The sequence below is a fragment of the Anomaloglossus baeobatrachus genome, chromosome 2 (assembly GCF_048569485.1).
Source record: "Anomaloglossus baeobatrachus isolate aAnoBae1 chromosome 2, aAnoBae1.hap1, whole genome shotgun sequence".
NCBI classification, from domain to species: domain Eukaryota; kingdom Metazoa; phylum Chordata; class Amphibia; order Anura; family Aromobatidae; genus Anomaloglossus; species Anomaloglossus baeobatrachus.
Genome location: NC_134354.1, coordinates 181,330,378 through 181,348,292, shown reverse-complemented (window position 1 = coordinate 181,348,292; position 17,915 = coordinate 181,330,378). Strand labels below are relative to the sequence as shown.

The following is a 17,915-nucleotide window of genomic DNA, read 5'->3' as shown; positions in this document are numbered from 1 at the left end:
CAGGCAGATCTCACCAGCAACCAGTGACCAGCCCCCAGCCAGCAGCGACGCGTGGAAACGATGCTGCGCTTGGTAACTAAGCTAAATATCGGGTAACCAACCCTATATTTACCTTGTTTACCAGCGCACACCGCTTAGCGCTGGCTCCCTGCACTCCTAGCCAGAGTACACATCGGGTTAACTACCTGATGTGTAGTCTGGCTATGTGTGCAGTGAGCAGGAGCCGGCACTGACAGCGTGAGAGCGGCGGACGCTGGTAACGAAGGTAAATATTGGGTAACCAAGGAAAGGGCTTCTTGGTTAACCGATATTTACATTGGTTACCAGCATCCGCAGAAGCCGGCTCCTGCTGCCTGCACATTCAGTTTGTTGCTCTCTTGCTGTCACACACAGTGATGTGTGCTTCACAGCAGGAGAGCAACAACTAAAAAATGGTCCAGGACATTCAGCAACAACCAGCGACCTCACAGTGGGGGCCAGGTTGTTGCTGGATGTCACACACAGCAACATCGCTAGCAACATCGCTGTTGCGTCACAAAAGTCGTGCCTCAGCAGCGATGTTGCTAGCGATGTTGCTTAGTGAGACGTGGCCTTAAGGCACACCTGTGTAATAATGATGCTGTCTAATCAGCATTTTGATATGCCATACCTGTGGTGGATGGATTATCTTGGCAAAGCAGTAATGCTCACAAACACAGATTTACACAAATTTGTGAACAATACTTTAGACAAAAAACCCTTTGTGTACATAGAAAAAGTCTTACATCTTTGAGTTAAGCTCATGAAAAATGGGAACAAAAACAAAGGTGTTCCAAATGTATTTTTTTTCAGTGTAAATTGACTGGAGTCCATGAAACTCAAGTTACATCAAAATCCATTCCAGACTATTCCAAAGAGGATAAATATTACACAACGTTAACCTGACTGTGCATACACAGGCTGGCAGTGAGCTGACCCTTTGATCAATTGGGAAATCACTGCAGGTTTTATAAATACATCAATGACCTACACACGTCCACAGTTCATACAGCCTTGTATTAGACAGCAGGCAGCACAAAATGCTATACCAGCTGAGGACCATGCTTAGTGCTGCCTGGGGACAAAGTAACAGATTCTTTGCTCGTCATTTACAGTAAGTTATTATGGAAATTTCTTGATTGTAGTGGACCTTCTTTTTTACTAGTATTACATACAATCTACTTATTAAGGTAATTTAATGTAAATAAAGTGGGCTGTCCGGCTGATTCTTTTAGTCTTCTTCTACTGTATATTAATGTAAGGCTATGTCCACTCTACGTCTGTTCACTTAGCCTACAGTAGAGGTTGGGAGCTTTTCTCAAGCTGTATAATATAACTTTCCCACTGTCCTACATTCACCAGACGGGAGACAAAAGATACCCGAGTGTGATATGAGCTGATAGGGCTTAAAGGGGTTGTCCAGGCTTGGGGGTCAAATCTGTATGTGACTGTAGACTTGTAAATCCTCAAAGCGTGCAGGATTTCCCAATGCTGGGAGCAGGTGGTTGCATATCCGCAAGTATGCGATTTGCATATGTGATCACATGTGGACTATGAGCAGCCTTGTTAATACAAGTGAATTGACTGAGGCATCTACTGTAGTTGGAATGTGGCCAGAAGTATGTAGACTGTAACCTTCCATTCACATGACCACCCACTCACAGAACCGGAAAATACTGACAATGCGCATTGTGCACTCTGAAAGATTCCACAAGTCTGCAGTCTCATACAGTGGCTTCATACTTGAACCTCTTGCCCAGACAACCGCTTTAAACAAGCTACTAGTGACTCTTAGGGTACCTTCACACTTAGCGATGCAGCAGCGATCCGACCAGCGATCTGACCTGGTCAGGATCGCTGCTGCATCGCTACATGGTCGCTGGTGAGCTGTCAAACAGGCAGATCTCACCAGCGACCAGTGAACAGCCCCCAGCCAGCAGCGACGTGCAAGCGACCCTGCGCTTGCACGGAGCCGCCGTCTGGAAGCTGCGGAGACTGGTAACTAAGGTAAACATCGGGTATGGTTACCCAATGTTTACATTAGTTACCAGCGCACACCGCTGAGCTGTGTGTGCAGGGAGCAGGGAGCCGCGCACACTGAGCGCTGGCTCCTTGCTCTCCTAGCTGCTGTACACATCGGGTTAATTAACCCGATGTGTACAGCAGCTACATGTGCAGAGAGCCGGAGCCGGCAGCACAGGCAGCGTGAGAGCGGCTGGTAACTAAGGTAAATATCGGGTAACCACCTTGGTTACCCGATGTTTATCTTGGTTACAAGCTTACCTCAGCTGTCAGACGCCGGCTCCTGCTCCCTGCTCGCTTCATTTGTCGCTCTCTCGCTGTCACACACAGCGATCTGTGTGTCACAGCGGGAGAGCGGCTTTGAAGAAAACGAACCAGGGCTGTGTGTAACGAGCAGCGATCTCGCAGCAGGGGCCAGATCGCTGCTCATTGTCACACACAGCGAGATCGCTAATGAGGTCACTGCTGCGTCACAAAAAGCGTGACTCAGCAGCGATCTCGGCAGTGAGCTCGCTGTGTGTGAAGCACCCCTTATGTTATCTATTTGTTTCATGCTGTAACAATTGCTGATCAATTGGCTAACTATATGGAAAGGACTGACAAGCCAACAGTTAATTTAAAAAAAGGAACACTTGGGTTACGTGCACACACTGAGGATTTGGTGAGTTTCTTAACTCAGTATTTCTAAGCCAAAACCAGGAGTGGGCAAAAAATGCAGGAGTGTATGCTACTAGCTCATAAGAGAAGCTGTGGCTCACTCACACTGATTAGATGGACTACTTTACCAATAGTTACCATTTAGGAGAAGAGAGTGGCCAGATCATGGACCTATTGATAACTTTATATTATCAAAATTTTAAAGGGAACCCGTCATCAGATGTGTCCCCTATAAGCTGCGGCCACCGCCAGTGATCTCTTATTCTAAAATACTGTATATAAGAGCCCAGGCCGCTCTGTATAACGTAAAAAACACCTTTATTATACTCATCTAGGGGACGGTCCGGTCCAAAGGGCGTTGCTGCTCTCATTCCGATGCCTTCTCCATCTTGTACGATCCACCTTCTTGCTTCATGTGGATGATGCGTTCTACGTCATCCACAGAGTCCAGCCTTGTGCTCCTGAGCATGCGCACTTCTCTCTGCACTGCTGTGGGCAGAGCAAAATATTGCACACTACAATACTTTGATCTGCCCTCAGCAGGGCAGAGAGAAGTGCGCATGTACAGGAGAGCAATGGAGGACACTGTGTGGATGACGTAGGGTGTGTCGTCCACACGAAGCAAGAAGAGAGGAGGTGCCGGATCGAAACCAGCAACAACCTCTGGACCCTACCACACCGCATGAAGTATAATAAAAACTGTTTTTTATGTTTATGTCATAGAGATGGGTCCGGGCTCATATATACAGTATTCCAGTGGTGGTGGCAGCAGCTTTTGCAGCTGATTTTAGCCAACAAATCTGATTTCCTCAAATGTTGCTGGTGGTGAGGGAGCAGGTAAAGGACTTTGGGAAGAATTAAGCAAGTTCTTTTAACTACTCTTAATTATACCATATGCTTTTCTAGGGCAGAATGTAAGACTTACCTTTACCGTCTTCAACACTATTTAAACTTTTCAAAAATTAGCGTAAGCTATCACACAAAAAATGTTAAAATATAACCTAACTTATCAGGACACATGCAACTTTTTTCTCAGTCCTTTCCAACATGGCATAATAGTATGTCCTATGTCAAGTTCCCGTGTAGAGATCAAGGTCAGGAGGAGATAAGTCCACGCCATACCAAGCAGATGCCAACTTTGTTTCCTACAACAGCAGTGGCCATCTGATCACTGCTGTTTCATTAGTTAAATGACCCTGTCATCACCAAGATTGCTATTGATATAGTGCGATCCCTGGTGCACGTGTGCATTGGTTCCAATCGCAGGAGACTGGTGGCTATGGCAGCGATATTTGTCTTCCTATGGCTAGCTTGTGGTTGGGCTTAATAGAAAATAATCACTATAACTACTGTATACAATGGAATACAGCTTTGTAGTATGTACAACAAGCGATCCAAGAGTTGCAGGTACAAATCCATTAAGGGCACTAAAAATAAAGTAAAGAATAAAAAAAGCTTTTAAAAGTATGAAAAAATGTAAAAATTCTACTTACCCCCATATTAACCCTTAAAAAATAAAAAATGGGAAAAAAATAACATTTGGTATTGCTATAATTTATTTTTACCTCTAAAATGAAAAAAAAATATATAAATGTTTGGCATTGCCGTAATCTCACTGACCTGACCATTATGTCAGGTCACTTTTAATGCACAAACAACACCATATAAATAAACCCCAAAACAATGGTGGAATTGCATTTTTTTTTCACCATTTTACCACACCACAATTTTTTCCCTATTTTCCTGCACGTTGTATGGTAATATGACTGGAGTCACTACAACTCATCCCACAAAAAATTGTATTAGTTATATGGAAGTAAGAAAGTATTCAACACATTCCATATATGCATTTTTTACTATATTTTCTTTAAAACATTGTGCAGCTAATTCAGTGTGACTTTCTGGATAAGACATTTGTAAAAAGTGTTTATAAAGCATTATAGTAAGTTCTAATGATTAATGCTACATGATCATTGCAGCTTTTTATAAAATGGCACACTCTGGCTTTTTCTTACCAGGGTTGACTCATCCTTTACATTAAGGTCAAATAGAAATTAGGACTCACGGTGACACAAAGCAGATTTTCTCGGGTTCGCTCACATTTGCATATAGATCGGAAGAGTGCAATCCGATAATAAATTGCGGAAAACGACCGTGACTCATCAATACAAGTCAACGGGTGCAAGAAAAAAATGGACGTCACATGGACCATCCATACTCCGTCCTATTTGTATGGATACATTATCACTCTGTAGCATAGAACACTGTTAATGGTCCTGTAAACGATTGTTGAATAATAGCTGCTAAGGAATTAGAATGCGTAAGGATTAGGGATGATCGAATACTTCGATTATTCGGCTTCGCGAATATTTTCCGAATACCTCGCCGCTATTCAACTATTCGATGCGCAATGTAAGGCGGGCTTTGCACGTTGCGACATCGCAAGCCGATACTGAAATGTCGCACGCGATAGTCCCCGCCCCCGTCGCAGGTACAATATCTTGTGAAAGCTGGCGTAGCGAAAATTATCGCTACGCCGGCTTCACATGAACTCACCTGCCCTGCGACCGTCGCTCTGGCCGGCGACCCGCCTCCTTATTAAGGGGGTGTGTCGTGCGGCGTCACTGCGACGTCACACGGCAGGCAGCCAATAGGAGCGGAGGGGCGGAGATGAGCAGGATGTAAACATCCCGCCCACCTCCTTCCTTCCGCATAACCTACGGAAGCCGCGGTGACCCCGGTAGGAGATGTTCCTCGCTCCTGCGACTTCACACACAGCGATGTGTGCTGCCGCAGGAGCGAGGAACAACATCGGACCATCGCGTCAGCGTAATTATGGATTACGCCGACGCTGTACCGATGATACGATTACGACGCTTTTGCGCTCGTTAATCGTATCATCTAGGCTTTACACACTGCGATGTCGCATGCGATGCCGGATGTGCGTCACTTTCAATTTGACCCCACCGACATTGCACCTGCGATGTCGTAGTGTGCAAAGCCCGCCTAAGTCTATGAGAAGCCTGAATAGTTCCGAATAGTTTTAATTTGGGTTTCCCATAGACTTACATTGCGCATCAAATATTCGCGAATAGTCGAATAGCGGCAAGGTATTCGGAAAATATTCACGAAGCTGAATAATCGAAGTATTCGATCATCCCTAGTAAGGATGTCATATGAATGCTAGGCAAAGATATAAATAAAAAAAAACGCCCACTCACATGACATATGGAATGACATACACATGACACTTATCCTACTTTTCTGGATGAAAATCGAACCTTTTTTTTTAGACAACTGTGAGTGAACTCTAAAATTGACCTGTCAGACCTGCCAGTATTACCGAACGTTTATGTGAATGTACAATTTTCAGAGTCATGAAAATAAAGAAAACTCTTTGAATGAGAAGGTGTGTCTAAACTTTTGGTCTGTACTGTATATATGTATATATATATATACAGTGCTTTGCGAAAGTTTTCGGCCCCTTTGAATTTTTCAACCTTTTCCCAAATTTCGGGCTTCAAACATAAAGATACAAATTTTTAATCTTATGCTGAAGAGTCAACAACAAGTGGGACACAATTGTGAAGTTGAATGAAAGTTATTGCTTATTTTAAACTTTTCTAAAAAATAATAAACTGACAATTAGGCCGTGCAATATTATTCGGCCCCTTTCATTTAATACTTTGTAGCGCCACCTTTTGCTGTGATTACAGCTGCAAGTCACTTGGGGTATGTCTCTATCAGTTTTGCACATTGAGAGACTGAAATCCTTGCCCATTCTTCCTCTGCAAATAGCTCGAGATGAGAGAGGTTGGATGGAGAGCGTTTGTGAACAGCAGTTTTCAGCTCTTTCCACAGATGCTCAATTGGATTCAGGTCTGAACTTTGACTTGGCCGTTCTAACACCTGGATACGTTTATTTGTGAACCATTCCATTGTAGATTTTGCTTTATGTTTTGGATCATTGTCTTGTTGAAAGACAAATCTCTGTAGAGTCTCAGGTCTTTTGCAGACTGTGTTCAGGGTGATGAGCTGTGTTGCTTTTACGCCAAACATATCATTTGGCATTATGCCCAAAAAGTTCTATTTTTGTTTCATCTGACCAGAGCACCTTCTTCCACATATTTGGTGTGTCTCCCAGGTGGCTTGTGACAAACTTTAAATGACACTTTTTATGGATATCTTTGAGAAATTGCTTCCTTCTTGCCACTCTTCCACAAAGGCCAGATTTGTGCAGTGTACGACTGATTGTTGTTCTATGGACAGTCTCTCTCACCTCAGCTGTAAATATCTGCAGTTCATCCAGAGTGATCATGGGCCTCTTGGCTGCATCTCTGATCAGTCTTCTCCTTTTTTGAGATGAAATTTTTGAGGGATGACCGGGTCTTGGTAGATTTGCAGTGGTATTGTAACGGGGGGCCAGGGGCGCCTCCGGCCTTGTAGTCGTGGCCCTTGCTTTCAGGCTTACCCCTGGCTCCGCCGTCACTTTGGGGACAGGAGACGTCATGGTGGGGCAGAGTGTGGTGGTGCAGATGGTGTCCGGCGCACAAACACTCTTCAGGCATGGTTCGATGCAATAAACAAACATTTCTTTTATTCGTCACAAAGCTCCACACGAGGCAATACAGGTGATGATACGCTTGCTTTAGCTGGGGGAAGCCTGTCCTTGCGTCCCCTCCAGTGGGGATGTGCCTGACTACTCCTCTTCGCCCGGCTCCCACTTCTGGCTACCCACAGCCCGGACCCACACCGGACTGCTTCACTCTCTGAGGTTCCGCCCCGCTCCTGTTCTCTCCGGCTTTCCCTGATTTTCAGCTCCCACACTCTGCCCCGGCTCTGCTGCTCCACTCCCGTCCCCGAGACAACTGTTCTCCTGATCTTTTTCCTTCCTTCACCACCCTTGCTCTCTCCTCCCCTTGCTTCTGCCGGCTCCTCCTCCCCACTGTGGTAACAGCCGTCCCACCCGGCCACTAGGGGTGCCCTACCACAATACATATACAAATAAAACATTTTTATTAACAACATTTCCGGGTTAACTATGCTTCCTTTGTAGGGGGTCTGCCCACCCCCTACATACCTCCCCTCTTAAAGCCTGAGCCTCCCGGCAAGGCTCCCATCTAAAAATCACATTTTTAAATCTAGGCAAAACATGTCCAATGAAACTGCGAACCTGTCCACAGGAGGGTGCCCGGAGTTCCTTCTGGAAGCTCCCGGTCTTGGTTGTGCCCGGAGGCTTGGCAGCACTCCCGGTCTTGGTTGTTAAACGGCAGGAACGCAAATAAAACTTCTTCTTCTCAGCGGCACGGAGGAGCCCCTGGCTCAGTCCAGCAGCAGCCTCTCTCTCCGGGCTGGACAGCTGGAACGATGATCAACAATGAAACTTCTGCCGGTCTAAAACAATACCGGTCTTCAAACAAAAAACAAGCCCACCATCTTCCGGCCTTGGTGATTATTCCGGATGGTAGGCCCGTTGCCACTCAGCTCTCTGGGCTTGTACGTACTCGGACAAAGACTGCCCGGGCAACCGGCGCAGCCTCCGGAAAGGCTCGTAGCTGATGGGCTGCTCCGCGGTTTCGGCCTCCGGCTTTGGCTCCTCAATCCCCGATGGGGGTGAGGGGGTAGCTGCTCGGGACGACGGCGGGCTGCCCATAACAATGACCGGGTGAGTAGTGATGTTCTGGTTGATCGTCAGCACCGGCGGGGTTCCCTTCTCCGGATCGGTACTCTGCCCGGGCATGACTGCCGGAGCTACAGCCAAGGTACGTTGCGGGTGGGAGGTCTCGGCCAATACCGGTCGTCGCTGTGCTCGTTGGCTCTGATATTCCTCCCATTCCACTTCTTGTTGCCACCGAGCAGCTTCTTGTGCGGTGGGCATTCGGGTTACCCCGACCGCAACCAGGCCCCGGCAACCCACTTCCCTCAGGAACCGTACCTTCTCTCCTTGGTACAGGGTATGAAGTCGCCGGGGGAGACCTTCCGTGTCTAAATTGACCCGGTTGTAGAAGTAGTCGTCCCCGGTCTCGCCGTCCCGGATGAAGCCGTACCCTTCTTTCTAGTTGAATTTCACCACCACTCCGGTGGTGTACTAGTGCTCAAACTCCTCGCCCCCGGGACCCGCCATCATCTCCCGGGCGATGGTCTCGGCGAGCAGCCGCTCTTGTACTGGGTCTGGCTCAGGTGACGGGGACCTTCGGGTCGGTAGTGTTGCAGGTTGGACTGGGTCCCAGTAGAAGCCCCACTCGTCTTTCTCCAGTGTCCGGGCGTAGATTTCCTCCGGAGCCAGAGCTCGACCGGATGTCACAGATCCCACCGCGGCTGGCGGGGGTACCTCCGGGCAGGGGTATGGGGCTCCCAGCATCCGGCTCCCCGACGGTAGTTGGGCGGTATAGGTCGCCCGGACCTCTGTGGTAGTCGCTCCGGTCAGGGCGTCCCATGTGGTCACCCAAGTCACTTTCGTGGCTCTTCCCGGTCCTCCGGGTACAGCCGGCAGATGAGCAGGGAATCCCTCTGCAGGCGTAGCCACACTCTGCTTCGGGTAACTCTTCTCCAGGCCAGGCGCAGGGTGTAGTCCCTCGGCATTTTCCATCTTGTTTGGGGAATGCGTCTCAGGTAAAGGCGTCAGGGTCGGTGGAGAAGCTGGAGGAAGTGGAGGCGAGCTTGCTTTTCCCGCTCTTGAGCATACTCCACCCCCAGTCTCACACCTCAGGTCGACCCCTCCGCGGCGGTACTTCTTTCTTCTTGCAACACCGCCCACTTCGCATATCTTCGTACGTGCCCTGGGACCGGCACCTCCCCTCTTTGGGCGGAGTACTGCGAACTTCTTTTTCGGCACCGGCCAGCCCCAGGCTCTTCTTTTGGCGCCAACTTTTCGCGCGCTTTCTTCATCTTCACAGACGACGGCCATCTTGCCGCCATCTTGTGCCCGGTCCAACGCTGCAGGCACTGTTTCTTCTTCCCACCATGGGACTGGGAATCTTCTCCAATGGTCCGGATCCTGTGCCCTAGGCACCACTTGATCTCCGGCTTCTTGGGTCCCTGGCATGTAATTCGCATCCTGCCGACTACGCCACATGTAACGGGGGGCCAGAGGCGCCTCCGGCCTTGTAGTCGTGGCCCTTGCTTTCAGGCTTACCCCTGGCTCCGCCGTCACTTTGGGGACAGGAGACGTCATGGTGGGGCAGAGTGTGGTGGTGCAGATGGTGTCCGGCGCACAAACACTCTTCAGGCATGGTTCGATGCAATAAACAAACATTTCTTTTATTCGTCACAAAGCTCCACACGAGGCAATACAGGTGATGATACGCTTGCTTTAGCTGGGGGAAGCCTGTCCTTGCGTCCCCTCCAGTGGGGATGTGCCTGACTACTCCTCTTCGCCCGGCTCCCACTTCTGGCTACCCACAGCCCGGACCCACACCGGACTGCTTCACTCTCTGAGGTTCCGCCCCGCTCCTGTTCTCTCCGGCTTTCCCTGATTTTCAGCTCCCACACTCTGCCCCGGCTCTGCTGCTCCACTCCCGTCCCCGAGACAACTGTTCTCCTGATCTTTTTCCTTCCTTCACCACCCATGCTCTCTCCTCCCCTTGCTTCTGCCGGCTCCTCCTCCCCACTGTGGTGACAGCCGTCCCACCCGGCCACTAGGGGTGCCCTACCACAATACATATACAAATAAAACATTTTTATTAACAACATTTCCGGGTTAACTATGCTTCCTTTGTAGGGGGTCTGCCCACCCCCTACAGTATGATACTCCTTCCATTTCAATATGATTGCTTGCACAGTGCTTCTTGGGATGTTTAAGTTGTGGAAATATTTTTGTAACCAAATCCAGTTTTAAACGTCTTCACAACAGTATCACGGTCCTGCCTGTTGTGTTCCTTGGTCTTCATAATGCTCTCTGTGATTTAAACAGAACACTGAGACTATCACAGACCAGGTACATTTATACGGGGACTTGATTACACACAGGTGGCTTATATTTATCCTCACCAGTCATTTAGGACAACATTGGATCATTCAGGGATCCTCAATGAACTTCTGCAGTGAGTTAAAGGGGCCGAATAATATTGCACTTCCCAATTTTCAGTTTATTCTTTTTTTCAAAAGTTTAAAAAAAGCAATAAACTTTGTTCTACTTCCCAATTGTGTCCCACTTGTTGATGATTCTTCACCATAACATTAAAATTCTTATCTTTATGTTTGAAGCTTAAAATGTGGGAAAAGGTTGAAAACTTCAAGGGGGCCGAATACTTTCGCAAGGCACTGTATGTATGTGTATATATATATATATATATATATATATATATATATATATACATATATACACATATATATATATACAGTCATGACTGAAAGTGTTGTCACCCTTGAAATTGTTCCAGAAAATGAAGCATTCCTCCCCAAAAATTATTGCAATTACATATGTGTAATGTTTGCGGCCAGTGTAGGGGCAGCGAGCGGGATTAGGGGACCTACTGGGCCCCAGGAGGACCTAAGCTTCCCCATTAGTGGGAGGGGCTTAACTGAGTGCTTATTGCTAGGTGGACACCAGGTACCACTTCCAGAGCCGTGACTGGAACTGTGGCAGCTGTCCCCCAGGACATGTGATGAACTCAGATATAGACAGGTACAGGCAACTGAGGCAAGTTGGTACAGACAGGAATGGTGGGTATGGCAGGGGCAGACATGTATGGGAAGGCAAGTACAGGGTGATGGACACAGGGATAATAGTACCTGATAACTAGCTAGCTAGCAGACTGAGACACTGACTGACTAGGAGCGTTGCGCAGGCAGCTCCCCTAATGGGAGGGTGCCTTAAATATATAGTGTCATAGGCTGAGGCATTTTTTGGTACTAGTACGCCAGCCCATTAAGAGGAGGGCCAGTGCGCACTTGTTCTAGGTGTGATCCCGGGGAGCCTGTGCCGCATGCAGGAGAGGACAGCAGGACACATGGATGGATAGGAGAGTGCGGGGAGTACACGACTGGGACAGTGAGTAAGTTAGCATCCCTTTAGGCGTACCTTTAAGAGGACACTGCGAGAATGGAGGACAGGGGAGAATATTTTTTGTGTGTGGGTTAACAATGGCATAATAGGGTCAAGAAGGGGACCAGAATGAGGTCATTACTACAGGGGACAAGATGGCACATTGCTACAGGGGATAATATGGCCACAATACTACAGGGGACAATATGGGCACATTACTACAGGGGACAATATGGGCACAATACTACAGGAGATAATATGGGCACATTACTACAGGGGACAATATGGGGACAATACTACAGGAGACTAAATGGGCACATTACTACAGGAGACAATATGGGCACAATATTACAGTGGACAATATGGGCACATTGCTACAGGAAACCAGATGGCACATTACTACAGTGGACAAAATGGGCACATTACTACAGGAGACAATATGGGCACATTACTACAGGAGATAATATGGTGCAATGTTACAGGGAACAACATGGGCACATTACTATAGGGGACAATATGGGCACATTACTGCAGGGGACAATATGGGAACATTACTACAGGAGATAATATGGGCACATTACTACTGGGGACAATATGAGCACATTACTACAGTGGACAAGGATTGGCACATTACATTTTATTGGTATATATTTTTATTTTAAATTTACCAGTAGCTGCTGCATTTCCCACCCTAGGCTTATGCTCCAGTCAATAAGTCATCCCAGTTATTTGTGGTAAAATTAGGTGCCTCGGCTAAAACTCGAGTATATACAGCAATTCTTGATCTTCATTTTCTGGAGCAATCTTAATGAGAGCCAGTTTCATCATTGCAATTGATAGATTGCATGATTGCACTTCGAAATTCTTGCAATTTTGCAGATTGACTTTCATATTTGAAAAATAATAATGAACTATTGTTTTACTTAGTTGAGTGGTTCTTGCCATATTCTGGCTAAGAACAGTTGTGGAACAGGGCTCAGCACTGTATAGACGTGTGTACTAACACTGCCTTTGCAAAATACACCTGATGGTCGCAACACTTTCTGAAGGCTGACAAATCCACAAATGAACTCTTGACAAGGCATACCTGTTGATTTAAAGCCATTTCATGTGACTACCTGATGGAGATGTGTCGCGGGCGGGGAGGAGGGTGTCGGCACACTACGCTCACCCCTTCTGCTCGGGTCCGGCAGCTGCTCAGTGGTGGCTCGAGCTGTGGGCCGGATCCCGGGGTTTCTCGAGCGACACTCCTCGCCCGTGAGTGAAAGGGGGGTTTTGTGGTTGGGTGTGGGGGTGTTACGGTTGCTGCGAGCACTGGAGACTATGTCCAGATTTCTTGCTACTGCACATGTGCGAGCGCTGGAGACTAAGTCCAGATTTCTTGCTACTGCACATGTGCGAGCGCTGGAGACTAAGTCCAGATTTCTTGCTACTGCACATGTGCGAGCGCTGGAGACTAAGTCCTATCTTGGAGCCATTGCACATGTGCGGGTGACATCATCGCTGACACGAGGTCACATGTCTCTGACACCTTCTATGCCGATTGGTCGCTGGTCATGTGCTTGTGACGCCTTGCTCGGTGATAGGCCAGCATGACGTCACTCTTGTCGTTCTGGCAGCCGATTGGCTCTGGTGTCCTCCATCTTGGATGAGGCACAGAGTCTATATAAGACCCTGACACACGCCGCATGGCGCTCAGTCCTCTTGGTTCATGCATGAGGGTAGACGCCCTGTGCACGTTCCTCTAGGCATTCCTCTGTCTATGCAAGGTGAGCGCTACCAGCAGGGTAGCATTCTTATACCTTACAGCTTCGGCTGCTGTCCGTATCCTTACCTCTTAGGGGAGCGGACATAGGCAGGTGCCTGAGGCACATGGTCTGGCTGGGCCTTGTGATTCGACTCGTAGGTGGACGTTGCCGCTAGGGTAACGTTCCTTATACTGCGTCTGGCAGTTGTTCGTATCCTCGCACACTAGGGGAGCGAACAGAGGTAGGAGCTTTGTGCGGCTTACGCTGCTGTTCGTCTCTTTTGCACCACTAGAAGAGCGGACCTAGGCAGGTGCCATATCTAGTGGTTCGTGTCCTCGCACACTAGTGGAGCGAACGCAGGTAGGAGCTTTGTGCGGCTTACGCTGCTGTTCGTCTCTTTTGCACCACTAGAAGAGCGGACCTAGGTAGGTGCCATTTCGCACACATTGTCTTTGTCTCTGTGATTATTAACAGAGATCATTCCACACACCCTCCAAGTAAGGGAGGAATTGCTTTACTTACTTATTATATCCTTCTGTGAGTTAACAGAGGTATTGCCCTCTGCCATAGTCTGCAGCAGAGTCTTTGCACGGTGGACCCTGACTGTCTGATACTCCTTTAAGTTATTATCAGACAGCCCCCCGTAACATTAGGACTGAGCCAAGGGTCTGGCAGTTATGGCAGAATATCAGCAGTTACACCGTTACATACAAGTACTTGAGTCACGGCTCAAGAGTATAGAGGATAAACCTCAGACCATGGTGACATCTGCACATGATCCTCGACTTGCTCTGCCAAACAGATATTCTGGCGATGCCAGATCATGTCGTGGTTTCATTAGTCAGTGTCAGATACACCTAGAGGTCAACTCTTCTCGCTTCTCTACGGAGAGGTCCAGAGTAGGCTTTATCATCTCCTTACTTCAGGACAAAGCCTTAGAATGGGCGACTCCCCTATGGGAGCGCTCTGATGTGGTTACTCTGAGACATCAAGACTTTCTTGATGCTCTTAAGGCGGTATTCATGGGTCCGCAGGTTACCCATGATGCGGCCCTGAGACTGTTAGATCTATCTCAGGGTTCGTTATCCACTAGTTCTTATGCCATTGCTTTTAGAACTCTGGTGGCAGAACTAGATTGGCCAGAGAAGGTGTTGATTCCTATCTTCTGGAGAGGGTTGGCAGGCTATGTCAAGGATGCTCTTGCTACTCGTGAGGTCCCTGCTTCTCTGGAGGACTTGATCACAGTAGCAACGAGGATCGATGTACGCCATAAGGAACGTAGACTCGAGGTCTCTTCCTCACGCCCTAAGCATCGGGCTATTCCAGTTGTTGAGGGTCCACTACCATCTTCCTCAGCATCTGAAACATCTCCCACTCCTATGGAGTTAGGTCATACGTCTTCCAGACTACGCAAGTCTGGTCCTCCTATATGTTACGTATGTCGTCAGGCTGGGCACTATGCCAACAAGTGTCCTAGTCGTCAGGGAAACTCCCTGGTCTAGTAACCATTAGAGGGGGGTTACTAGAGACGTCTTCTGCACCCTCTAAGTGTTGTATCCCAGGTCAGCTCTCGTTATCTGAGAATACATGGCCTATTATGGCTTTTGTGGATTCCGGAGCTGACGGGATTTTTGTGTCCTCAGGATTTGTAAAGGGACACAATATTCCCTCTATCATGTTAGAGGCGCCTATTCCTGTCCGTGTTGTTAATGGAACTATGTTGTCTGACTCCATTACATTGAGGACAGTTCCCTTGCGCCTTTCCCTGTCTCAGGGTCACATAGAGGAGATTTCTTTTCTTGTTTTGCCTGAGGGTATAGACGACATCCTTCTGGGTCTCCCATGGCTTCGGACTCATGCTCCTCACATTGACTGGGAGTCTGACAGCATTATTAGTTGGGGTTCGAAATGTCAGTCCCGATGTCTTCCCTTACCACCTAAGGTCATTGCGGTTGAATCTACTGATCTCTCTCCCATACCTACACCCTATCTGGATTTCGCTGACGTGTTCTCCAAACAGGGTGCTGAGGTTCTTCCACCCCATAGGCCGTATGACTGTGCCATAGACCTTATCCCAGGTTCGGTTCCACCTAAAGGCAGGGTTTACCCCCTGTCGATACCTGAGTCGGAGGCCATGTCGACCTATATAAGAGAGAGTTTAGAGAAGGGGTTCATTCGTAAGTCTGTCTCTCCCGCGGGAGCTGGGTTTTTCTTTGTTCGGAAGAAAGAGGGTGATTTGCGTCCCTGCATAGATTACAGGGGTCTCAACGCAATCACAATAAAGAACAAATACCCATTACCTTTAATTTCGGAGCTCTTTGACAGACTGAGAGGAGCTCAAGTTTTTACGAAGTTGGATCTGCGGGGTGCGTATAACTTGGTACGAATTCGAAAGGGTGACGAATGGAAGACCGCTTTTAACACCCGAGACGGTCACTATGAATACCTCGTCATGCCTTTTGGGTTATGTAATGCACCCGCAGTATTTCAGGACTTCGTAAACGATGTGTTCAGGGATTTACTGTTATCCTCAGTAGTGGTGTATCTGGACGACATCCTGATTTTTTCTCCTGATCTGGAGACTCATCGTCAGGATGTCGTTCGTGTCCTTTCCCGTTTAAGGGAGCACTCATTGTTTGCTAAACTCGAGAAATGTGTATTCGAGCAGTCCTCATTGCCTTTTTTGGGTTACATTATCTCACAAGAGGGCCTGGCTATGGATCCTGTGAAGCTCTCTGCTGTCCTGCAATGGTCCGAACCTCATTCCTTGAAGGCGGTGCAACGCTTCTTAGGATTCATAAATTATTACAGGCAGTTCATACCCCATTTTTCTACTTTGGTGGCCCCTTTGGTGGCCTTGACTAAGAAAGGTGCTAATCCCAAAGCCTGGTCTACTGAGACATCTCAGGCTTTTGAGGCAGTAAAAAGACACTTTTCAACTGCTCCCGTTCTTCAAAGACCCGATGAGAGTAAGCCCTTCCTCTTAGAGGTTGATGCCTCTTCAGTGGGTGCTGGTGCGGTCTTGTATCAAAAGAACGGTGCAGGTAGAAAAAGGCCGTGTTTCTTCTTTGCTAAAACCTTTTCACCGGCAGAGAGAAACTATACCATTGGGGATAGGGAACTGCTCGCCTTGAGATTAGCCTTGGAGGAGTGGCGTCACTTGCTGGAAGGAGCGAAACATCCTTTCCAGGTCTATACAGACCATAAGAATCTGACGTACTTACAAACCGCTCAGCGTCTGAATCCTCGGCAAGCCCGCTGGTCCTTGTTTTTCTCCCGCTTTCACTTCTCCATCAACTATCTGTCTGGGAGTAAGAATAACAAGGCAGACGCCCTGTCTCGCTCTATGCTTTCTACCCAGGAAGAGATTGACGAACCTCGTCTTATCCTTCCCTCCAGGGTTTTTCATACGCTCTCGCCTGTGACGTTAGACCAAATCCCACCGGGCAAGACCTTTGTTCCGCCTGATCGACAGAATGATATACTGTCATGGGCCCACACCTCAAAGGTGGGTGGGCATTTTGGTATTAGACGGACACGAGAGTTACTGGAGAGGTGGTATTGGTGGCCACACTTAGCCAGCCACGTCAAGAGATATGTCGGTTCCTGCTACTCGTGTGCTCGCAACCGTCCATTACGGCAGAGACCGGCTGGGCTCTTGCATCCTTTACCAGTGCCAGATAGACCATGGGAGGTGGTAGGCATGGACTTTGTGGGTGATCTTCCATGTTCACAGGGACATAGATTTGTGTGGGTCATTACGGACCATTTCTCCCGGATGGTTCATCTCGTACCGTTATCGAGAATCCCATCTTCCAGGGTACTAGCCAAACTATTCCTCAAGCATGTCTTTAGGCTTCACGGGATGCCAGATCGTATCATTTGTGATAGAGGCCCGCAATTTGCTTCCCGTTTCTGGCGAGATCTTTGTAGCCTTCTGCAAATTGAGTTGAATCTATCTTCGGCATACCATCCGGAGACCAATGGTTTGGTTGAGCGTACCAATCAATCCATGATTATATACCTTCGACACTTTGTTGCTGAGAACCACGATAACTGGTCCTCCCTCCTACCCTGGGCAGAATTTGCCCTTAACAATTCGCTGGCTGAGGCCACTGGGCAGACACCGTTCGTACTCAATAATGGGCAACACCCTAGGGTACCGGTACCGTTTCCCGCTGCTGCACCTCCTCCTCTTGTGGCCGACTGGGCAACTAATGCCAGAGAGGTTTGGGATCGGACTCAAGAGTCAATCCAAGCAGCTAAGGACCGTATGAAGACGGTGTCCGATCGGTTTCGTCGCCCGGCTCCTGTCTTTTCTCCAGGGGACTTTGTGTGGCTCTCTGCAAAAAACGTGAAACTTAGAGTGAGCTCTGTCAAATTTGCTCCTCGCTTCCTGGGTCCTTATGAGGTTCTTCGACAGGTAAATCCTGTAGTCTACCAATTGAAGTTACCCGTCCATCTTAGGATCCATGACAAATTCC

General features: G+C 48.1%; 1 protein-coding gene across 1 annotated transcript in view; it reads left to right on the top strand.

Moving 5' to 3' along the window:
- The first annotated feature begins 846 nt into the window (after positions 1–846).
- The window catches only part of OTC (ornithine transcarbamylase), an 89,451-nt gene continuing 72,382 nt past the window's right edge, over positions 847–17,915 (top strand). Inside the window, exon 1 of the mRNA XM_075333511.1 lies at positions 847–1,132. Coding sequence (XP_075189626.1) covers positions 1,059–1,132 — 74 coding nt within the window. The 5' untranslated portion in view covers positions 847–1,058. The remainder of the gene's footprint in view (positions 1,133–17,915) is intronic.